The sequence below is a fragment of the Hirundo rustica genome, chromosome 9 (assembly GCF_015227805.2).
Source record: "Hirundo rustica isolate bHirRus1 chromosome 9, bHirRus1.pri.v3, whole genome shotgun sequence".
NCBI classification, from domain to species: Eukaryota; Metazoa; Chordata; class Aves; order Passeriformes; family Hirundinidae; genus Hirundo; species Hirundo rustica.
The window spans coordinates 14,218,636-14,243,320 of record NC_053458.1 but is presented as its reverse complement, the minus strand read 5'-3'; the positions used below and the strand labels follow the sequence as shown (position 1 = coordinate 14,243,320).

General features: G+C 43.3%; 1 protein-coding gene across 1 annotated transcript; it reads left to right on the top strand.

Moving 5' to 3' along the window:
• Positions 1-1,889: 1,889 nt before the first annotated feature.
• Positions 1,890-24,447, top strand: LOC120756560 (vitellogenin-2-like). Its single transcript, XM_058421755.1, has 35 exons — positions 1,890-1,929; positions 2,281-2,301; positions 2,497-2,648; positions 4,421-4,672; positions 4,812-4,973; positions 5,107-5,255; positions 5,668-5,818; positions 5,924-6,081; positions 6,162-6,327; positions 6,784-6,909; positions 7,923-8,141; positions 8,550-8,767; positions 8,880-8,977; positions 9,395-9,519; positions 10,134-10,235; positions 10,825-10,944; positions 11,043-11,232; positions 11,576-11,669; positions 12,431-12,616; positions 12,821-12,965; positions 13,708-13,936; positions 14,020-14,195; positions 14,457-14,783; positions 15,074-15,121; positions 15,284-15,370; positions 16,712-16,924; positions 17,018-17,160; positions 18,422-18,560; positions 19,272-19,407; positions 20,625-20,811; positions 22,039-22,148; positions 22,601-22,698; positions 22,777-22,936; positions 24,031-24,192; positions 24,332-24,447. Exons 1-35 carry the CDS (start codon positions 1,890-1,892, stop codon positions 24,445-24,447), a joined length of 5,205 nt encoding a protein of 1,734 aa, XP_058277738.1.
• The last annotated feature ends 238 nt before the right edge of the window (positions 24,448-24,685 follow it).

Genomic DNA, 24,685 nt, shown 5'->3' with positions numbered 1-24,685 from the left:
GAAGTAGAACAGATGTCCCTGTGGCAGCAGCATGGCTGGGATGACCAGAGACGCAGCATCTGCTGCCAGAGGGAGGGATGAGGTGCAATGGGGACAAGATTCTGCAGCCCCAGGCTTCAGTGCTGGGGGTTTTGGGGAGACTCTGCCCTTACAGCTGCATGCAGGATGTACAGCTCCCAGTGAGGACCCTTATTTTGAGGAATGTTGTTTGACCTTTATTTTGAGGAGTCACTGTAAAGCGTGAAGTTTCAGTGATAAAGTGTTATAATTTTGAGAATACAAGCATTGTTGCATTTAATATTGCCATCACAGCAGCTTTCTGCTTGTACTGCCACTGACCTCAAGTCCTTGCTGCCTGAAAGATGTTTTTTTTTAAAAAAAACCTTAGACCTGTGCAGCTGCATATAGTTATGCTATAATCACTTTTGAAACTCCAGTACCAGTGGCCAGTAGTTGTATGCTCAAATCCTTTAAATACATTTATGAGCTCTACAAAGACATGATGGAACTCTCTAGTGAATAGCTTGGCTTTCTATCATGTGCTACCAGTTTTACAAGGGAAGGGGTTAAAAAAAATCAGGACCTGAATACAGAGCCAATAAAAACATGGCAAAGGATTTGTCATGCTTCATTTTTTTTTTTTTTTCCCTACAGATGCAATCTTTGATCTAAGAACAAAATCCACTGTTTGTCAGACATTATAAATTATATCCCAACTGCTAATTATAAAAATCCATCAGCTAAACTGTATTACAAAAACTAAGCTCTCTTGGATAGGAGCCACTGCTCTGTTGATGAGAAAAAGAATCCAGTCCCTTCCCACAGTGAGCTGGGCAGCAGCAGCTTTGGTTCCTGACCCACAGAGGAGAAGGTTGGTAGGCAAACAGCGGCCACACAATGCCAATGTGAGCCCCCCAGTCCTGGGGCTGCCTCAGCCCTCCTCGTGCCCATTCCTAACGGAGCAGCCCCATGACCTGAGTGGAGGGAATGGGTGGACTTGGGAACAAAGCCAAACCCTGGAGCCAAGAGCAGCCTGAGAGCTCTGTGGGGCTGCCTACAAAGGGGCAGGGAAAATGCCTGCTGATGAGAGAAGGGGGTTCTGCCATGGAGTGAAGATATCACCTCTTGTTGTGTAATGTGAAGAGTTTGGGTGACTTGCACATTTTCCACCTCTGTTAAACCAAGAAGTTTGTGTCTCTAACACCTGTCAGCCTTATCCCTTCCCCATTGTCAGGCAACCCCCACCAGCATCCCTCTGTGGCTAAACACACCAGTGAGAGGGGCTGGAGAATCAGCCCTGGAAGAGAAGGCAGGCGAGGGAAGCACGGACATCAGCGGTGTTTGCCATGGCCCCGTGACGATGACGGGAGGTTTGTGCTCCTGGGTGACGTCCCTGTGCTGACAGCCTGTCCCACTCACGGCAGGGCAGGGGTGGGCACGGGGTCACAGGAGGGCTGCCCAGGGCTTTGCACAATCCTGCTGGGGCACTATGGCTTAGATAAGCGGTGTGTCTTATGGTCAGGTCAGGATAACCTGCACAAAGTCAGCACAGTCTGCAATACCACCGGGTGCTTTCAGGGAGTAAGGATAATTAGTAGTTTTACTTACATAATGATAAATTTTGGCTTTAACTGTGTTTTAATACTTTTAAGTAATTGTTTCTTGTGGTACTTTCAAGACATTCAGTTGGTGAAGTGAGAACAACAGAATTTGTGATGGATTTGGTTCAGCAAAAATATCCATTGCCCTGACCCCAACCCCCTCTGCCTCAAAGGGTTTGCTGGGTGGTTTGATAAGAAGTTGATAACTCAACAAAATTCACTGTGCCCGTTAATAATTCTTCTATAAAAGCCACAGGTTTCCCCCTGTGGACTTCAGTCACTTTTAGCATGAAGGGACTCATCCTGGCCCTGGTGTTCGCCCTCGTGGGTAAGTTGAAGCTTCACCATCACTGCCAAGCTGTGACAGCCGCCGTGATCCTGAGCAAATTGCATCTCCTTGGGGCATTTCAGGGATATTTACAGCTTCAATTGCTGAAGCCCTTTTATAGCTTCAGCTGTAAACTGTTAGATTTCTGTGCTAAGCTCAGCAGCAGGAGAAAAGCCAAGCAAGCAGCAGCTAGTGAGCAGGGCTGGCATGGGCTTGGTCTCCTGGGGGTGTGGGGTGAGCCCCATTACTGGTGGTTTGCCAGCCATTAGCATGCTGACTTAATGAACAATACATGAAAGCATCTACAGAAATGGTCTTTTTTCATGAGTACTTCTCTTTCCTTCCTCACAGAGGGCCAGAAACAGGACCTTGGTAAGTAGCTCCCCTGCCAGCCAGCAGTTCCCTTGCCGCCTTCCCTTGCTGCCTTCCCTTACAGCCTTGCCTTGGCCACTGCTTGCACCTGTTTTTTGACAGTGGCGGCTTCATCTTTCTTTGCTGGGCTGGTTCCAGTAACATCACAGTAGTCATAGCCAAGGAGGTGTTTCTGTTCTGTTCTTTTCCTAACAGAGCCTGTTTTTCATATGGGCAAGACCTACCTGTATAGCTATGAGACCATCATTGTGCATGGGCTCCCTGACAGAAGCCTGGCCACGGCAGGGGTGAGGCTGGCCAGCAAGGTGGAGATCAGCCGTGTGTCTCCCAGCGACCACCTTCTGCAGGTAAACCACCACGGCCATAGGAACCCGCCCAGCCACCGGTGCCGTGCACTTAAAGAAGCCTCGTTCGTACCTTCAGGCTGGCAAAATAAGTGACAAGAGGTAGAGCTCACACAAAAGCTATGGGCCCTACCCAGTGCTGAGAACCCCCCAAGCCTGGTGCCAGTCCAAGTGGTTTCCCTCGGGCACTGATGATTCCCCAGCGAGGGCAGAGGTGTGGGCATGGGCACTGAGCTCTGCACCCTGTACACCGAGGGCGCTCCTGAAGGGTCTGCAGCTGCATCCGGAATGCTTTGGGTTACCGGCAGAGACCTACAGAGAGCACCACAGGCTCACTCACAGCCTGCTCCTCTGCAGGAAGGAGCTGGAGCTGCTCCAGCTCTGCTGCCATCAGTATCTGAGCCCCCCTGACTAAAGCTACCTTACGTTCACCTCCATACAAAAATATGGTTGGCAGCTGCTTTAAAGAAATGTCCTTAACATAGTTCTACTACGGTAACACTGAGCTTGAGTATGAACATGAGCATTCTAGAATGAAATATCCATGTTTTTTAACCTGGTCCTTAGCTTTAAAAAGCTCATTGCTGGAATTCAGATATCACATGAGAAAGACCTAACTGTCTCCATTATCCCCCTTTTGATATTCTTCACACAGGCGTTAATTCAAATGTGAAGAATTCTAATGGTAAAGCCTGTGTTTATCATAATGATATCAGATCTGGAAGCACTATTACTCAGCAAAAAGATAAACCCAAACAGCTCAGAATACCGCCATGGCACAAAAGACCACAGACTAGGGATTGAGAAGACAGCACATAGGGAAAAAGCTGTAAGAGTTGTCCTTAGCACTCACCCTAGAAGTTTTCTCACATGTAAGTCCTACACATATACTAATGAAACAGCATGAAGGAATACCTATTGTCAAACTTTACACACTGCTGCAATGGCAGGCTCTGTGTAACCTCACTGGAGTTGCTACAATGTCAGCAGCTGCAGACAACAACCTTGAAGAGGATTTAATTTGAGAAAATGTGACAAGAGGCAAGCTACCCTTGCAGCATTGATTATAAATGCCTAAAATAAAACAGAGCACTGAGCCCACACCTTTTCCCTCTATGCAGGAACATATACTTTTATGCACAAGGGTGGGAGGTGTGTAAGTATGGGACTAGATAGATCTGTGCATGCAGGAACACACTTCCCACTAGGTAGCAGTCAAGGACTTGTACACAAGCTTTACAACTGGAGGAGCTCAGAGGGATGTCAGCCACTTCCAAAGGTGTGAGCTCCTGCGGTCATCTCTGCTCCCCCATCAGTTGCGCTGTGCCTTTGGTGCTTGGGGATGTGTGGACCTGGAGCAGCAGCCAGAATAATCCCTGTGTATTCAGGCAGGCAGCTTGGGTGAAAATGGCTTGGCTGCCTTGCAGACTGAAGGGAGATCTCACTTGTCATCTGTGGGAAAGGAGTGAGTATCCTGTCTGTACTGATTGTTGGTACCTGGTATTTCACTCGCCCTACAAGCTTCATCAGACTTGCTGAACTTCTGAATTCTGCTTACATAAGCTTATTTTTCTGGCAGAAATCCTTCAAGGAGGTTTGCATTTTCAAGGATGCTTCCTAGGCTGAGCACAGAAGTCCGAGTTGGAAAGGGTTTCCTGCAATGTCGGACAAGTGACTTTTCTCTTGCCATGGATAAGAAGTGTCCAGTTTCTGTATTATAGCACTATTTCAAACTGATGGGAACAGTATGATTGTCTTCCTGTTTTTGTTCACAGATTCGATCACCAAAGCTGGAGGAACTCAATGGCTTCTGGCCCACTGACCCCTTCATTCCGTCTTCGAGGCTCTCAGAAACCATTGCTTCCTGTCTCAGCCAGCCCTTTAAGTTTGAATACACTGAAGGAAGGGTTGGAAGTATCTTTGCCCCTGAGGACTGTCCCATTCTGTGCACTAACCTAGCGAGAGGAATTCTGAACATGCTGCAGATAACCATCAAAAAGTCACAAAACGTGTATGAGCTACAGGAGGTTTGTTTTTTCCATTCTGATTTTACTTTTATTCTTATTTTAGCATTAAAGAGCAAGTTGTACTTCCCAGACTGTTTTCTCTGACCTTTCTATTGCTGTTTCAAGCAGGACGTTCACTGTGTTTAACCAATACTTGCAGGCTGGGATTGAAGGCATCTGCCAAACCAGATACGTTATCCAGGACGACAGCAAGAATAACCGTGCCACCATTTCCAAAAGCAAGGACCTGACAGACTGCCAGGATAAAGCAGTGAAGAACCTGGGGATGGCATACGTCCGACCCTGCCCTACCTGTCCCCTGGTACGAGCAGCTGCCCTGCTGGGGCGTGAGCCGCTGCTCGGCGCCCGCATCGCACTGATGCTCCTGGGGAGTTTGGCTGCTCTGGGCTGGCCAGCCCATTCCTGTTCCTGAGTGGGTCTCTTTGCACTTCTAGAAAGCCAGAAACATTAAGGGCACGGTGACGTTCACTTACAAGATGAAGTATGACGACAGCGGGGCATCGTTGACATCCGCCATGTCGGACCAGGTGTACCAGATCTCTCCTTTCAATGAACCTAACGGGGCAGCAGTCATGGAGGCAAGGTAGGCGCTGAGCATGTCCTTACATTACTGTAGCCAGGAGGACATGCCTAAAACTGTTTATATATTTCCTGTTGATTTGTGAGATAACAAGAAGCATCTGGACTGTGGCTGCCAAGGGCCAAAACACCCTACAGCCCTTGAGATGCCTAGCCCAGGATGCCCAGGATGTTTCAGGTGGCCTGTGCCCAACTGATTATGCCACCCAAAACATGCGTCCAACTTCTCAGAGACTTTGGCAAACTCTCACAAAGGCTTTTGCAGCCATATGACTTTTCCAGATAATCCTGAGCAATAAATGCACGCTCCATTTGCAGTCCCGCTGGGTGCCCCTCAGTCTGTTCCAATGCTGCGCAAGTCCTCCAGGCACAGTGTGGTTACTGTCTACTGATGCATTTCCCTCTTTCTCTTGAAGACAAGAGCTGTCTTTGGTCGGTGTTAAAAGGCCTCCTATCAGTGCACCAACATCTCAGCTGCAAAAACAGGGGAGTCTTCGTTATCATTTCTCAGGAGAGCTACTCCAGATGCCAATTCCTCTAATCAGGATTAAAAATCCAGATTTACAGGTATTAGAGGCTTATTTTCACACAACTTCACTATTTATAAGGTTAACAGGTCATCACGTAATCACTTTTGACAAGGAGCCTTCTAACTGTCTCTTTTTCCCACAGTTAACAGAGACGCTGCGGCAATTAGTTCAGAATAACGAGAAAGGGGCCACTAAAGAAGCTTCAGCCAAGTTCTTACAAATGGTCCAGCTTTTCCGTGTAGCAACCCTCGATCAAATCGAGTCTTTGTGGCTGCAGTTCATCAATGAACTCCCCTACAGGTAGCTGTGGCCTTCAGCCAGGGTTTCTGATCAGAGGCACGCCGGGCAATGAGGATGATGATTCCTCCTTTTCCTGGCAGGCCCTGGTTCCTGAGCGCCATCTGTGCTGCTGGAGCTACCGACACGTTCAGATTCCTGAAGCAAAAAATCCATGACGAGAAGCTGAACATCTGGGAAGCAGCAGTGACTCTCCCTCTTGCCTTCCATTTTGTTACACCAAACAAGAAAACCCTGGAAATTGCCTCCGTGAGTACAGATCATTCTTCCGTCTGTTTTCCCCTCTCACTCCTTTTTAAAGGTGAATCCATAGGATTATAAGAGAAAGATGCAACATATTTCCATCTATTTTTGTAAAATGTAGGGTCTTAATAAAAATGGGAAATGGTTCCGAAAATGTACCCAAACACTCATTGCCAAAAGTTTGCAATTATATTTTATAATAAACCACACAAATGGTAAGAAAACTGCTATTGATTCTTTTTGCCAAATCAGAAGTTAAAAAGAAAAAAGACAAATTCAAGAAACATAACTGGGGCAGACCTACTTAATTTTCTTTTAGCTAAATGTCTAGCATTTGATTCAACCCCTGAAATTATTTAGAAACAGCACAAATCAATTTTATTTGTTTCTCAAATGCATTTATTGATAAATACAGCTCTAACTACTAGAAACAGTAAAAAATGTTACTTCTTCCTTCTGCAGACTTTCCTGACCTGTCCCCAAATCCAGAAAGTACTGATGCATAGGATAATTGTTTACCTAGGATATGGTAGCATGGTGAATAAATACTGTGCTCAGGCTTTACTATGTCCAAATGAACTTCTTCAGGTATGTGGCTCTCATTTCTTATTCATAAAACATGAAAAAAATTTAAAAGCGTTTTTAATTTAACTCTCACAATACTAGCAATTTGGTAACTCACTATTTGCAGGCCTCATTCAGCGATGCAGAGACAGAATGAAACACTGAACTGATGCCTTTGAAAGGTCAGGTTGTAAAAGTTCAGAATTTCAAATGTAGTACTGCAAGCCCATGGGGATAATGGATCCTGTAACCAGCCTGAAACAGAGTTAAATTGTGACAAAACTTGGATTAAAGCAAAATAATTATAATTCTACTTTTACATTAGGTAGCATGTACTTAAAAGATGTATTTAAAAGGCAGTAAAGTGTGACTATGAACAAAGCTCTAGGTAGGGCTCATAGGTTAGGGCTTCCAAGGAAGGCCTGCCACACAACTGCAATTCACTGTCAGAAATACCCAGGACATTGTCCTTGGACTGTGCAGCTCCAGCTCCTTGCTCAGCAGGACCACAGCACTGAGAAGGTCTTGCTGGTGTTTGATTTGTGTTTCAATTTTCCAGAAAGAACTGAAATAAAGCCAAGCCATCAGAATGGTAATTTCCACCTCTCAGAACAACAAAACTGTTCAAGTAAACTCGAAATTATCGTAGGAAGTGAAAAATATGGAAGTGCAATTTGGCAGGGCTGGCAGAGGTGGCCCTGGGAATGACTGAAGTTGGCATCAGCTCAGCACTGCCTTTGAAATTGCAGCAGACTCTTTGGTGCAGGCACCCACCTGGGATTGTCTCCTACACTCAGGCTCAGGCACAGTTCAAGATAAATTACAACACACTGCAAGGAGAAAACCAAGTTTATTTGTATGGTCCGTGTTTAGCATCTTGATAATGATGGTGAGATTTTTCCTGGGAGAAAAGTCTGACCAGCTCAGCTCTGGGATTTGCAGCAGTAATTGCTTTCCTTGCTGTGGCAATGCACATTTTTATGCATTATTACAAGATCATTACCTGGTAAGATTAACAGTGTCTGCTCCATTTTCAGCCACTCCACGACCTTGCTACTGAAGCTACCAGCAAAGGTGATGCCAAAGACATGTCCTTGGCCCTGAAAGCCATGGGCAATGCAGGAGAGCCAGCCAGTATCAAATGCATCCTGAAGTTTTTGCCAACATTTTCCTCAGCTGCAGCTTCATTACCAAACAGAATTCATGCTGATGCTGTGTTGGCCTTAAGGAAAATTGCAAGAAAAGACCCAGCAAAAGTAACTGAATTATTATTTAAGCAAATATCTTAAAGGGGATGGGTTGGGTTTGCTTAGTGACTCGGGAATAATAAAACCATCAGGTAACGTTAACAACTCTGGACAGGCTTCTCAGTTACTGGTCTTCCTCTTGCTCATGCTGCAAACTCCTGACATCATCCCATCCTTGCTGATATCCTGGGAAAGAGTTTGCTTTAGTCACTGTAATGCTCAGCCTAATGGCTGTTTCTCCCAGCCCTGTTCACTGTGCACCCAGCAATATCTTCATTTTCAGTGACAGGTCCCGTGCTCATATCTCTTGTTCAGGGTTCTGTTCTCCATCCACTGCAGAGCACACATGCACTGTTCTGGAAACGCTGCTCACTGGCAAGTTATGGGCTGCTCAGAGGTTCTGTCTTCCTCCTGTAGGTAAGGGAGATCACCCTCCAGGTCTTTATGGACAGCACGCTCGCTCCGAATGTCCGGATGGTGGCTTGTGTTGTTCTCTTTGAAACAAAGCCTGCTCTTCCAACAGTATCAGCTCTGGCCAGCTCGCTGCTGACAGAGCCCAGCCTGCAAGTAGCCAGTTTTGCATATTCACACATGAAGACTCTGGCAGCAGGCAGGATCCCACAGCTCTATAAGCTGTAAGTAGAGGATGGAGTACATTTTTAGTAGAAAACAGATTATTTTATTGCAGTTTTCTAAGAATTTGGTCACAGTCGACTCTCTTCATGCAATTTTAATTCTATTACTCAGATCTGCTGCTTGCAACATTGCCATTAAACTCCTGGGCCCCAGACTTGACAGGCTGAGCTATCGCTACAGCAAGGTCATCCAGTTCAGCCACTATTCCTGTGAGTACCAGCTGCCCTGTGCACTTCCTCAGCTTAGGTAGCCAAGTGACTCTATTGTGTTCTGTGATTTTCATCCAAAATCCAATCACAAACTGTGAGTTTAGTGCACTCTTGAAATCGAAAAAGCAGAAGAACCTCCAAACGCGCAAAATTGCCTGAGACTATTCCACAAACCTCTGGTATCTGCCGGGGAAAGTAGCACTTGCACATGGATTTCAGCCTTCTTCTTCAGTCCCTGGGGTTGTGTTGCCTGTGCCTTGAATTAAGTCCTCCTCTTGAGGCTGCAAACTTGAGGACCTGTGGGACTGAATCCTGACAGAAACCCTTGGGATCTACTACAGCATGTACCTGAGGCTGCTTATGTGCACCAGACACCCTGGAGACCCTAATTTCTGCTGCTTTCTATTCCTGTGACAGCTCAGTATCAGGCTGGTGCCATTTGGAGGGTCTATCTAATGAACAGCCCCAGCACCATGTTTCCATCTGATATAATCACAAAAGTAAGAGGATATTATGCAGACACTGCAACGGATATTATTGAAGTAAGTATTGCATTAAGGCAGCGGCTTTTGGACTGTGATGTAGTGTTTAACTCCATTTCTGGCTGTGAGGGCGGATGGGGAAGGGAAAATTTAGATAATGATTATGATTTTGCTTAGGCTTCTTCTTTTATTTGGGCTTCTTGACACATACATTCATCAATGAACACAGCCAGAACAGTCATGTAAGTCTAGGAGCAGAAGAAAGCTTACACAGCAGAATATCCATCTGCCCACCTAAACTCATGTGGGATCCAGGGCATTTTGCATAAGCACAGGGAAATTACATTTCAGCCAGCAGTACAGCCAGGGCAGCACAAAGCTCCATGTAACAGCATGCAGGAATTCACACAGCTTCTTGGGCAGGCTTTGCAGCCTGGGCTCACTTCTGCACTACCCTAAAATTATCCCTGCTGACTAATTTAAGGCCGGCTGGCTGAGCACGTCCTCAGCATCTGCAGCCATAGCCTGCAGCCATCCACCAGGCAGGCATGTCCTTATACCACAGTGCCTTCACGGAACAAGTATTTCGTGCGGCCCCGGTGAGTTAATACCAGGCACAAGAGCTTTCCTGACTCTCCTGTACCTGGGCTGTGATGCCTGACTCTTTCCTACAGGCGGCTCTCCGGTCACAAAGCCTAACCAAACTTCTGAGGAAGCAGAACATTCCCTTTGCCGAGTATGACACGTACAAGACCCTGAAGGAGCTGGGTAAATCGGTACGTTTGGGCACCCTTCTGACCTGTCTGCAGCAGACAGCTCCAGCCAGCACCAGGGCTGCGTCACCCACCCAGCGAGCCCTCCCTTTGATGTTTCTGGAAGAAAGGAATCTGTCATCCTGTTTAGTCATGGAAAGCTGTACTTACATTGTACTTACTCTTCAACAGATGCCACCTTTTCACTTAACGTGTGTCGGCTCCCAATGTATAGCACAAAAGATGAGGATGCTGCTGCGAGCCAAAATGTTTTAAAGTGTATGTTAGAACAACACTAAGTGATTGTTCTTCTCTTTTAAAATGATAATTGAATAAGGTTTTTCCTTCATGAGTCCTTGGGTGTCACCTACTACTTACAGCAGCAGCAATTACCAAGCCCTTAACCTCACCCTTACATGGGGAAACTCTCTCTGAAATCAGCTGTGCAATGTAAGACAGGCCACATTGGTTCAGACCTCTAATATGTTTGTCGGGCTAAGGAACCGCACTTCTCCTCCTTCAGATAGGATCTACTCTTTGTTAATACACTGCTCCATTTTAAGTGACATTTTCTGCTTCTTCCCTTTCTCCCCATCTCTCCTTAACACCACAGCTTCTGGGATGGAAAGAACTGCCACCTGAAGACCCCCTGGTATCTGCTTACATCAAAGTATTGGGTCAAGAGATTGCCTTTGTTGACATTGACAAAGATGCCATTCAGCAGACGATGATGGTACTGACAAGGCTGTTGACTTTTTGTCTGCAATACTGAATAATTTCTCTTCTGTGTATCCTCATACCTATTTACCTAACCTATTTCTCTATTTCCAGAGTCTAACTGGATCATCAGACTGGCAGCCAGTGGTGAAAAAAGTGGTGGAAGAGGTCCAGAAAGGCATTTCAGGCCGATGGACCCTGCCAGCGATGGTGGGTGAGATGCGGCACATTGTCCCCACCATCGCTGGCCTGCCGCTGGAGCTCGGGCTGTGCGGGGCCACGGTGGCCCAGGCTGCGGCCGACGGTGAGCTTGGGGTGCCAAACTGAGCAGCTTCCCCACAATTACTGAGGGTCCAGTCCCTCTGCTGAAATGAAATCCCTCTATCATCTTGAAAAAACCTTTCGACCCCAGTAATGTCAAAACCTTAGTGACCAGCTGCCTCCAAAGGGTTTGAGAAGTAATTAGGATATTTCACCTGAGACATATTTGTATTGCTGACTTTGATTAGCAACTTTTAAATAACCACGTAAAATATTTCAAAATGTAAAAGTACCACACTTGCATTAACTACTATTATTATTGAAAGTATTTTATCCCCAGGATTTATTGTTTCTCTGTTCTTATAATTTCTGTCTGTCTCTTTCAGTGGATGTAAAGGTATCACCACCAGTATCTGACAATTTTAGACCATCACAGCTGTGGGAAACCAAGATGGATATTCATGCTGACATCAGGCCAAAGTAAAAATTACATATGTTTTCACATACACACACAAGTATTTATAGTTACAGTTGTAGTTACACTTGACATAGATATGTGGGGGCTCATAGTTATATAGGGATTTTACTTGTCCCAGATTTTGGACAAATGTGCTAGTCTAGAACATCAAAGTTGTGAGAAAGCATTGCAACCTCCTGATACTTTACAACCCTGCAAATCCAGCAATGTGCATGGTATCCCACAGGATACTGTGCTGTTCTGCCATTGCTAAAAATGCTTACATTTGTACCTGTTCAATGACTAAAGATACTGAGATGTGAAAATGCGTTATCTTAGGTATCAAGTTTTTACAATCTCAGCGTAGAATCACATCATCACCTGGCATAAGCCAGAAGGATTTCAGGCGGTAAAGGGAAATGCAAAAGCAGCAGTACTAATAATGATCATGGTAACAGTGATGATGATAATAATAGTAGTGATAATATTAAAAAAATAGGCAGAATCTGAAGCTACGAGTTTCTGGAGTTAGCTTGTCCTCAAGCAATGTACCAGTGACAATGCAGTCAGAAGCTCCAGGTCAGCTTTGTTTTTCAGACAAATCACTTCACCTTTTCCAGCAGCATTTTACCTTTTTTCTTATCCTGTTGTGAGAAATCTCTTCATCAACCAGTAGCAGGTCTTACAATAAAAAGAACAGCATGAAAATGTAATTTTGCATTTCAAAGTTAAAATTTTGCATATTAATATATAATTATGCCTGGTTTTATTTCCACTCTTTCAGAGCCTATTTTCATATGATTGCAATGATGGGGATTAATACACAGTACATTCAGAGTGGTTTTGAATTTCATGCAGAGTTCAATGCCAACACTACAATGAAATTTGATGCCAGGATAAATATGAAAGAGAAAAATTTGAAGATTGAAACCCTTCCCTGCCATCGAGAGGTTGAGCTCGCGGCTGTGAGGTACAGAAGAGCTTTTTTTCATTTTGCTTGCTCTGTTACTGATTGTGAGTTCCCCATTATAAAATCACAAGTATACAACTACTCGTGAAGGTCTGCCATACCTTGGCAGCCACATAAAGATTAGTACTGTCTTTTTTGCACCAGCAAAGATGGGTAGAGTGAAATCAGAAGGTGTTACTTGTGTGCCATTTATCACCTCCACAGGAGTGAAGTTTATGCTATTTCAAGGAACATGGAAGAAGCAGATTCTGAAAAGAAATCCCAGATTTTCCCCAAAGGAGAAATACCGAGTATCTCTGACCAGCTACTGCAGCCAACAGAAGGATCTTCAAAGCCTAGTAGCTGGAAGGTAAGGAAGCCTCTTGGCACCTGTACTGCAGACAAGCAGAGAACAGAGAGCTCCTCAGAAGGGCTGGGCACAAACACAGGAATGGTGAAATTCAACAGGGGTCTGATATTTCCCATACCAAGCCTAAAACCCAATGGGTTCATGACATGATCCTTCACAGTCCCCTCACTTTCTTCATTGCATGCAGGCACGGCTGCTTTGACAACATGCCGTCCTATTTCTTTACAGGCATGGGAGGGTGTCTGAAATTCACATCCTTTGTACAGTATCTCATTTGTTTCTGAATCAGAATAATGAGAAAAATATGGTTCTTGGACAGGAAACAGATTTTTCTTCCCGAATTCTGAGAAAATCTTGAGTGGATTGCAGAAGCACATTCTTTCATGCGCTCTTCAGCTTCTGAGGGTGGCGTGGGAAGGACGTGCTGGCTTTCAGCAGGAGGGCTAGAAACCTGAATGGGTGCAGAGGGACTGTCCCTCCAAAGAGCCCTGCAGGTTCTCATTGGGAAGAGTGTTTGTGAAGCACTGCCTGAGAAAGGGTGGGCAGGAGAGCTGTGCTCTTCCACAGAGCATTTTGCAAGAAACGCCATGTTTTCCAGTCCTTGGACCTCTAATTCTAAGTATTACTTCCTTCTTTAAGCATCATTCTCTTCATTAACTGGAGGAATTATTTAAAGAGCTGGGACAATTTTTTTTTTTCTTATGGAAAATTACTTTATCTGCCATATTTTTGTTTAATGCAGCAAAGCAGCATGCCTAATGTGATATCCAAGGGATACCAGCAAGGTTCAGAAGAGGCACATGGCAACAGTGCAGGAAGAAGATTTTACGCACGCAGGTTCTGTAAAAAATTTGAAAGTTTGGGATGTTCTACTTGTCTCAGCCTAAAATCACAAAATCCTGCTTTCTTAAGAAACACCTATCTGCACAAATTATTTGGAGAATTTGAAGCCAAAATAATTTTAAAGCCAGGTACGGTCATAATAACAAGTTTTTCTGTCAATCACTGTAAAAAATGTTCAAGCAGCACAACCCTGGAATGCTTTTGCCTTTAGTTCATACAGATGATGATATTGACAAAATACAGCTGGAGGTTCAAGCAGGATCCAAAGCAGCTTCGAAAATAATTGAGGTATCAAGCTCAGGGTCAAAGGAAGAGGGAGAGGCATCTCCGTACGAGGACATTCGAGCTAAACTGAAGAAGATCCTAGGCATTGAAAATGTATTCATGGTAAGAGACTTTGACATCAGAGAGGGAAATATTTCCTATAATGAAGCCAAGGGTTTCCATTGTGGAAAACTGGCATGGGAAAGCAAAGAACTGGGCTGGGAGGAATGGGCCTGAGAGAGTTCTGGTACAGCTTCCAGAGTGTGTGGGGACAGGAAGTTCTATTTCCTTGGAATCCTGTGGTGAGTGAGCATCTTGTCTGACAGCCAGGGAAATGTTACAGAACAAGCTATAAATTCACAATGCTTTCAACTGTTTTTGGAGGCTGCAAATAAAACACGGCGCCGCACAAAACGGATTAACCGAGAGTACGAGACTGCAGATACCGGCCTCTGGGCAGAGTCCAGCACACCCCACCTCTCCAGGTCATCCTCCTCTTCTGCTGCTTCCTCTGCTGATGGCAGAGAGCCTGGAAATCATCACAGCAAAGATGAAATAAGGCAATTTGGGGAGAAGCGTGGCAGCAAGAGCAGCAGCAGGAGCAGCAGTGGGAGCTCTGCTAGCAGCAACGCATGCAGCAGCAGCAGCAGCCAAGAAGACCACTCTGGCGATAGACACTGCAGCGGGGACAGTGAATATTCCAACCAACAGGTAGTTCACTCTGGATGGAGTTTTTTCTATTTCTTATAGTGACTGGTTTTGTACATCAGACAATTGCGCTCATCGAGCATGGACCAAAGAAAGAGGAACCCTGGTTCTCTGAGGCATTTCAGATCAGAATTTTGACATTTCAATTTTTTCACTGTAAAATGCTTTGAAAAATTAATTTTTTTTGTTCTTCCCCCCCCGCCCCAATACTCAGAACTGAATTTTTAATGCATTTGCCAAAGCTAGTTCTTTATTTTCTCTGAGGTCTTCTTACATACTGTCTATTTTCGCAGGCAAACCCACCTGTTTACCATGTTTTGTTTAAGCCAGTGGATGAACAGGTACATTTACTGCATATTTACTGGGAGCAGGGTGTACAACTAGTCTTGCTGTCTTTGCTGCAGTTAGATCCTAGTCCTCTGAGAGTAAAAATATGATAAATTAATTCTGCAACAACTTCCAGTCGTAGGCACCTGCTTCAAGGTGATTCTTTGTTTTTGCAGGACACAGGAGGGGAAATCCTGAACATCAGCATCAGCTCTTCTTCTTCCTCAGCTAGTGATGAAGACATCTCTAGAGCCATATCTCAGGTGAGTGTCCAAACATTTACTTTGCATTTCCAGTTTTATATTTATAACAGAATAGAAAAAATGTGGTGATTTAGGTATATTGAAAGAAATTGAACTGCTTCTTATTTCATAAAAGTGAGCACTTTGGATAGTCATTGAATGTAAATTAATATTCATTTACTACAGGCTATTTTTTTAAATGAAACTGGAATGTATTGCTGTATATGTTGAAATTTGTCTTGCTCGGTAAATAATTCACTACAAAAATCAGAACACTTTAGAAGTGCTGACCTGCTGGATCAGAAAGTGGTTTCAGGGATTTTTTCATTGCGTATCTTTCTGTAAAAGTTTAGGAGTTGACTCTGCCACTTTTTTGCTCATTAGGTCCTTACTGCAGAGCCCTTCTGCTCATTTAGCAGAACAGCAACAGGCTTTTGAAAAAACCTTGGGTTTGCAGCAAGGCTCCAACTCTGAGAGCAGTCCAGCTGTTTATTCAGGAGTGTCTGCACGGTACACAGTTATTGGTACCTGGTCCTTCTATTAGAACTGAGGGAATCTGGAGCAGATTTCAACAAAGAAAAATTTCACACATTTCAGGAAATGACCTACATGCCTGCAAAATAATAACCCTTACTTTACTGAGGCATCCCTTCTGCAGCAGCAGCTCCCAGATGTTAGTGCAAGTAGCTTGTGGAAAGAAGGCAACCGGATCAACCTTCTTCCCCACCATTCCCATGCAGCTTAAATTCATCTCTCTTGTTCATCTTCTCACCACATAACTACTTCCCTGAACTCTTTCTCAGCACAGCCTTGCTCTTTCCCCATTTCCCACTAAGCCCTCTCCAGCTGAGTCTCACCCATTCCTTTTGTGTGTCTCTGTCACTCGGATCTGGCAGCACAGGGAGGACCTTCTGCCCCCCAGCAAATTCGACCTGCAGCTGTCCCCTGGCCAGGTGGGGACTCTTCCCACAGCTCAGGTAGGACACTCAGTCAGACAGGTGCTGCCGCTGGGCACAAGGGTCCAGCATTGAACAGGGCCACGTGCTGCTCCTCATGCAAGCACCACACTTTGGGCTGCCCTGAACAGATCCCCCTGTAATACAAATTATCATGGTTTTAAACAGGTGGTCAAGCTAGTTTTATCAAAAAAGCTATTAGTTTAACTGCAGTTTGGTAGGAGAGCAGTGCTGAGCTGGGTAGTATTGGTTCTTTATTCAGTACCACACTTCTTTTACTTGCATTGAAACATCTTTACAAAAAAATTCCCGACACAGTCTTACTTGTCATGCCAGTGGTTTTACTATCATAACTCTAATGCCTTGTTTATGTCTTTGGTCTCTATTTCATCTCTCCTCACTGAAGCCTAAATTCTTGGGAGACAACAAGCCACCAATACTGGCTGCAGTTCTTCGTGCCATCCACAGAAACAAGCAGCCAACGGGATTGCAGCTTGTCCTGTACACTGATAGACAACACAAGAGGTGGAGAATACAGATATTTGGTTCAAGCATCACAGGACCAAGCAGATGGAAACTCTGTGCTGATGCTTCAGTAATAAATTACCGAAAAGTATCAGTAAGTTTAAAATATCGATCAGCTCAAATATGAATGAAACATAGTGATCTTACTATGTTTTATAGGAAAAATTTATTTATTTCCCCCTACTAGGGTTCTCTTAAATGGGGTAAAGATTGCCAGGACTACCAGATTGCTACTCGGATTGCAACAGGGCAATTTGCTGCTTATCCAGCTATGCAGATGAAGCTGGAGTGGTTAAAAGTGCCTTCAATTATCCGAACAACTGCAGGATGGTGAGGTTTCATTTTAGTTTTTAAAAAATATATGTTAATGCTCAAAATAATTATAGGTTTAGTTCTGCATTTTCCAAGCTGGAAAAATTCCCCTTAATCAGTAGGATATTATAAAAACAGATTACATATGTTTGCTTTCTCTGTATTCATTCCCTCAAAGCATGCTGCATTTTCATTTGCAAGAAACCACTTGGGATGATGGGATTCACCTAATCTGTTGCAGACTTGTAATTTAAAGTGCCTGAATTAGGAGATTGGCCTCGTCGTGCTTCCTGATTCATGGAGGCTCAGAGCAGAAGCCTGACCTTGGTTCTCTGAACAAATCAGTATCTTACTTAATTTCTTAATGCAGGCACTTGCCTCTGGCTCCTAAAGCAGGTGATACAAATATTTCCTATAAGGCTTATGCACATTAAAGAACAAATGTTTTATGGCACTTAATGTGAGAAAACTACATTCTGGATTCAGCTCACGTGTCTCCCTTTTCATGAAGTATCTGTCACATTCATCCATTGTATCCCTCCATTCATTTGCCTGCAATAACATAAAGATCCACATTGAAGCCTATTTTTTTTGGCATAGTGCTACTAAAATACAGTCATGTACAGCAACTCAGTTAACTAAATACACGTACAACACAAGTTTTCACATTAAAGGCATACAGGTGATTTGGTTAAAAGTCTACTGAAGAGGGTAACTTCTACATTCAATTGGATTACCCAAAGCTGTTATCTGCTCTTATTGGAGATGAAACCATCCAATTGACTATCCTGGAGCAAAGCCACAGAACTTACCTTTTTTTTCTGCTCTGAGACTATGCCTTTTTATAAAGGAATATTTTCTGTATTTCTCTCTTTGAGTCCCAAGCTTGTTTGGAAACTCATTTGTAGAGATCCCTCCATCAGCTTGTTGATGGTCTTAGTGGGCAAAGGATCCTTGCCTAAAGTTACCATTGCAGGACTGACACATTAATGTGAAATATTAATTTTATATTTTTAGCATGTTAGTATTTGGGAGCTTATGTAATTGATACGTATTTTTAAGTCTGAATGTATAAATTTGCCTGCCCTTCCTTCCATATACAACATCACACATCAATAAACCCTGATGCAAGACACATCCTGATGCTAACACAGAATGCATATTGCTTTGTGGGGGTATTTTAGTGTGAACAAATAATAACTTTTTTTTCAAAGACAGTCCATTTTAATCACTTGCGCTTTTTTTTTTTTTTTTTTTTTTCCCCCCCCCCCCCCTTCAGGTTTTACTCATTTCTTCCAGGAGCTGCCTATGTGCTTGGGTTTTCCCAAAGGCAACAGCTTGGTCCCTCTCACCAGGCAACCTTGGTTATGGCTCTGACATCCCCAAGAACCTGTGATGTTGTCTTTAAGCTGCCAGAGGTAACGATTTCCACTCTTATCCTGAAGCTGTCAATACCTAGGAAATGGATGATTAAGGGCTTTTTTTAACCTGCTGATTTAAAACAAAGAAACAAACAAACAAAACTATAAAGAAGCTGCCTCCACAAGACATTCTATTCATGCAGTTGGTTTTACTATAAAAATATCTTCCAACTTATTTGTCTTTCTCTTGTAGCATGCAAGTATATGAAATAAGAAACAGGTTAGAAAACAATCATCATGATTGATAGCATGTTAAAAAAGAACTTATTAAAAAGCGTACTCCTCCCAAAACCTTTAGAAAGATGATAGGTTTTCCTGCACTCTGGAAAAGACAGAACAAGCAGGCTGTTGAGACAGCCAAACAACAGCACTTGATGTATGGGCAGAAAGAGGGTGCTCATCTCAGGTAAGCAAACTGCTCAGCCTGAGAACAAATATGATAAACAGCTATCCAAAAAGCTGCAAATTGGTGACTATCCAAATTCATTTGTAGCACTGCTGTTCCATAGGTTGCAGATGTGTCACACTGTAGAACTATTTCATGCTGCAGACAGAGGACTTGATTTCTTTTTCACTCTGACCAAAATCTAGATGCTAATTTACATTTCAGTCAGCACAATTCTCTTGGAACATTAGAGAAAAATGCCACCTTATTTCTACCCTGTACTTTGCATTTCCATTCATGCTTGTTTCCTGCCTGATTTTCAGCTCACAATTTACGACACAGCCATCAATCTCCCCTTGCCAGTCCCTTCACACCCGGCTACAGCGATCTCAACATTACCATCCTCTGACTGGAAGGTCTTTTCCCAAGCAACACTTTCAATCATTGAAAGTCTTAAAGGTCAGCAAATAACTATCTGCACAGATCTTGATTGACATTGTCAATTTTGTAAACATGATTTACACTTTTGTGGTAATTTTTTCTTTTTATTTATTCACTTAAAAATCAGTTGGATGTCAGATAGAAACAAAGCATCCGTATGAAAATCTGTGAGACTGCAAAGATGTTAAGAAGCGGAGACATACTAGGAAGATTAAACATTCAGATCCATGCCAGATAGTGCTTTCAAATACATCCACTCCCAAATGCATCCATTCAGCTCCACTGCAAAAATTGTTTGGTGAAGAAAATACAATACAAAATTTGTGAGAGGAACACCTAAGTGACCTCTGATTTGGGGTGTGCTGCTCGATTAGCACTGTTATGTTGAAGCTGAAACAGCTCCAAAAGTATACTCATTAAGTTTAAATCCTGCACTTTGAGTTTGAAGGGATTATTGTTTGATTAATGCTGCATTAAGAGCTAATCACATTATACTTACTTAGGGTAAGTTTTAAAATTAAAAGCTTTATGTAATCCTGCAATAAGGAGTCACATTTTGCTTGGAATCAGTGGGATAATATCATACCATGCATATTTATAAGGTGTCCCTGTCCACAGCAAGGGGATTGGGATCGGATGACATTTAAGGTTCCTTCCAACCCGAGCCATTCTATCATTCTATGGTATTTCTTTGGTAAACACCAAATTAATCTTTATTAATCACAATTGTTGCAAAATTATTTCTAATCAGAGCTGGTAGGATTTCCAACAAAATGCCATCACAGTGAAAAAGAGAAAGGTCTAGTGTGATATTTTTTCTTTCCCAGCATCAAACAATTTCTAATCCTGGTTTATCAGCATTTCAGTGAACTTTCTCTAGTATTAATTATATGTGAATTGTTACCAACCATTGCGAAATTCTTTTGACAACAAGAAGGTTAGAAAAGCCAAAATGTCACAAACCAAGAGTTGCATCAGCACCAGCTGTGAGCAGAATTCATCCCACAAAATGACTGAATCATGGGGTGTTGTCCTGCTGCCTGGGGACTGGCAAAGTTTTACTTGTGAATTACTACAAATCTAAAATTTTGTCTGACAGAATTAATTCACTTCTACATCAGAACATGCAGAACCAGAAGATTTTTTTTTTCTTTTAATTGCAAAACTAAAATAAAATAGCTGTCTAATATAAATCGTACAATGCTTACTTTTTACTGGTTTTGGTTTTTTTTCAGGTCATTGTACAGTTTTCCAAAATAAAATTTCAACCTTCAATGGAGTTGAATTTAACTATGCAATGCCTGCAAATTGCTACCATGTCTTGGCGCAGGACTGTAGTCCAGAGCTTAAATTCCTGGTGATGGTGAAAAGACTTGAAGAGTCTGCTGACCTTACAGCAATAAATGTCAGACTAGCCAGCCAGTAAGTAACTGGAAACTTAATAAAAAATAGATGCCAAGCTGAATATGCTATAAATGAAGATCAAATTGGTAGGGCAGACTGGCGCTGGCATGATGTCAATGGAAAGATGTGTAGGAGTGTCAGTGGGATTTGGGACTTCCTCTTTAAAAGTGCTTCTGAAATATATCTGAGGTTCACAGTAACCTCAAGTCTTTACTGCCCCAAATTCTTCATTAATTTGATAGAATTTAAGCGTCTCATTTTAGTACTTAATGATTAGGCAGACACATAAACTATAAATCCAGAAGGAGCTATTGCAATCATTAGTCTGGGTTCTACGCTAAGCTAATAATTAGAACAAATTAGAACCCACACTCATTATGGCAGGGTTGTTGAGAAGTGGACATAGCTAAAAAAAGCATTACTTTTCCCAGATTAGAGGCACTCTCTTAGGACATCTCTTAGTTGGCACATAATGTTCGAATCTATTTGAAATTAATTTAAGACACGCTTTGTTTCAGCCTGGAGCAATCACCCCTAAATTGTATGTGATTATGCATATTAAAATCGTTGTAGAGAGTGTTCTTCAAAGCACATAAATAGACTTTGATCTGTAAGGTTTCATTACAATTATTTATTTCTAAAAAGAATGTGTGCCTAACCATGCCATAATGTTAGAGAAACAGAGGGACTCTAGTATTCCCTGCACCTGTTTTATGGAAGAACACAAGGATGCTTGTTTTATAGACTGTATCTTTTGTGATAAAAGACATTCCTCATCACTGAATCATTCCTGATTGTTTCACAAAATTGTATGGATGTGCTTTTGATGTGCGTGAGCTTCATATTTCTTCATCAGGGCAAACACCGCTCTGAAGAAAATAGTACAATATACAGATTGCTCAGGCTGTAAGAGAACTGCCCTAGGGAATCCGATCTTCCTTTGAAATGTAAAGCACCTTCAATTTATGTGAAGATAATAGCAATTAGGTTGTTCTGCAGCAAGGCTCCTGTAGCCTGGTGGCGAGCAGGCACTCAGAGACCAGTACAGCCAGGGGAAGCTGTACTGGGAGCACTGCTGCTGGCATGCTGTCCTGGGCCCCTCAATCTTCCTCCTAAAGGGCAGGAGGTGATTCATGCCAGAATGATATGAGCATCCTGCAGTGATGCTTCTGCCAGAACAGGAAATGATAAGATGAGTAGGGCAAAGAACAAGCATTTGTTTACACTAATTTCCTTTATTTAAAGTGAGGTTGACATGTACGTTTCCAATGGACTCATCCAGTTGAAGATTAATGGTGTGCAAGCCCCAAAAGATCTTCCATACACATCTAATTCTGGTAAGATCTTTAGATTTTGTTTAACCTTTCCTGATCTTTCGAAGAAGGAAAGGACATGATCCTGCAAACACCTCACAAGATAAAGATCATCCTAATCTGAGACACAGTTAGGAGATTTTAACATACCTCCATGGAAGATTTTCTAGTGGGTGGCAAGAAAGAGGAGCAAAGAAAGAGATGCCGATCCCATGCATCTTTGCACACACCAAAAAATGCAGGGCTGTGGGGTGTTTTGCAGATTCCAGAGGCCCACAGAATGAGCATTTAGATGACCCCTGTCACAGCCACCCCTGTGAGTGGCTTCAGCTTTCCCCAGGACAGGGAGCAGTAGTCTTTTTTCTTCCCACCATCTCTTTTGAGATCCTTTAGAGTGTGCTTTACGTTCCCAGGAACTTAACAAAAGGTTCACAGTGGACGCTAAAACAGTAACTTCATTTTAGAAAATATCTCATTTTGCTTTTTTGTTGCAGCTGCAAGCATGCTGATCAGCAGTGAAAAGAAAGGACTGGCACTAAGAGCCCCAGATTATGGCATTGATAAAATATATTATGATGGGCATAGACTTGAGGTAATTTTTAAGTTACTTTAAGTGGGTTTCATTTTAGAAGAAAAGAATTTACATGCAACTTTCTGTATTTCCACAAAGATTCAAGTTGCCTTCTGGATGGCTGGAAAAACATGTGGCATTTGTGGAAAATATGATGCTGAGATTGAAAGAGAATATCAAACGCCCAGTGGATATTTAGCCAAAGATGCTGTGAGTTTTGGTCACTCTTGGATCATCTCAGAAGACCCCTGTGCTGGAGGTACTAAGAGTCCAACATATATTAATATCAATTCCTTCAACTAATTAATTAATCACATGAATACATGGTTTATATTAATTGTAGCACAGTAATTTTGGGGCTTTTGCTATTTTTGTGATTAATGGCCACAGACTAAAAGAAGAAAAAAATCTCTTTTTCCCAAGTTTGGTACTTCACTGCAAGTTCTAGTTTTGTTGGGATTTTTTTATCAACATCTTATGCATTGTGTAGTCACATGGAATTTAAAACTCCTTAAGTTGATAACTTAGTATGAAAAGGTCATTTGACTGTTGTAATTTTATGTCATCTTTAATAGTTTAATTCTTTATTTTCATCCTGTTATTTCCAGGCTTTTAATTAAGATTTTAAAAAAATAATCATATCTAGCCCTGACTATCAAACTAGAGGGCATTTGAGGTGGGAAACACTTGTTTTAATTTCTTCAGGCTGAAATTAACACAATCTGAAAACATCAGCCTGGGAATGACTGACTGTTCTTGCCATCCAGGTCCTACCTAAAAACAACAGGAATGTGTTTACATTAGGGTGCACTACACACTTTGTGTGGAACACAACCCTCTGGGAACGTGTTGGCCTTTCTGTAATGTATTCTTAGATCAAGCTTCCCTGGGGTGACTGGTCCAGGAAAACCTGGACCATAGACTTAAGGACTAAGTCACTCAGCCATGGCAAGGCAGGTGTGATGCTGCTCACAGTGCACAAGAGGATATCTAGATATCTAGGAACCACTGCTGCTCCAAAATTAAGTGCTGTCTTATTTTAAATAAAGTTGAGTGTCATCTGACCAAGATTTTCACATGTATCTTTTCGAATTTGGTCATCAATGTCCCACCTAGATCCCATCTCACAAGCCTCTGTCCTTGTAACTGTGCCCCACGTGCCTCATTTTCTCACAGCCTTTGACAAAACTCCTGAGCCTTTGACAATCGATTCATTTCAACCAGATTAGCTTCATCCAGCCTGTGTCACACTGTTCATCCATTGGTTTTAGTGTTTGCTAATTCTATAAGCTAAGTCCAGAAAGTTATTTATCTAAACTTTGTGCACGCTTTAAGAGGGTTCACGTTTTCTAGCTTGCAAGCTGCAGCGCAAACTCGTCAAAAGTGAGAAGCCAGTTTCATTTGAGAAGACAGCAGCAAAATGCTTCTCTGTGGAGCCAGTCCTTCGCTGTGTAAAAGGCTGTTCAGCAATCGAGACTGTTCCCGTGTCCGTGGGCTTCCACTGCGTTCCAGCCGGTGAGTCTGGGGACCCCGTGCCCAGCACGACCAGTACGTGTGACTGGGGTTCTGTGAAAAACCGTGAGGTTAGTACCGTGCGGTACTAGCACAGGAATACCCTGATGTATAACCAACCCCGCTCTGCTTTCTCGTTCAGACTCCGCTCTCAGCCTCGACGAGCAGCCTAGGCTGGACCAGAAATCCGAGGACGTCGTGAGCTCTGTCTCGGCTCACACAGCGTGTTCCTGCCGGCAGCAGGCGTGCCCGGCCTGAGCCCCGCACGGCCCCGCCCGGCGCGGCTGGCTCGGGCAGCGGGGACGAGCCCCGTCCCCTCCGGGAGACCGCTCCGCTCTGCCGCTTCTCCTGGAGATCCTGGAAACAGCCCGGGCACCCGTCCCCGGAGTGACCTTTCAATAAACAGCTGCTGTGTGAACGCGCTCTGCCGAGCTCATTTGTCCTTACTGGCGGCGCGCTGGGGGCGGCTCCGGTCGGGCCCGCCCCGGGGCCGAGG

Coding starts and splice junctions, on each gene's coding strand:
- LOC120756560 (XM_058421755.1), top strand. CDS start 1,890: ATGAAGGGACTCATCCTGGCCCTGGTGTTCGCCCTCGTGG. Junction 8,978..9,394: donor CCAGTTCAGCCACTATTCCT/GTGAGTACCAGC, acceptor TTCCTGTGACAG/CTCAGTATCAGGCTGGTGCC. Junction 24,193..24,331: donor CTTCCACTGCGTTCCAGCCG/GTGAGTCTGGGG, acceptor TTTCTCGTTCAG/ACTCCGCTCTCAGCCTCGAC.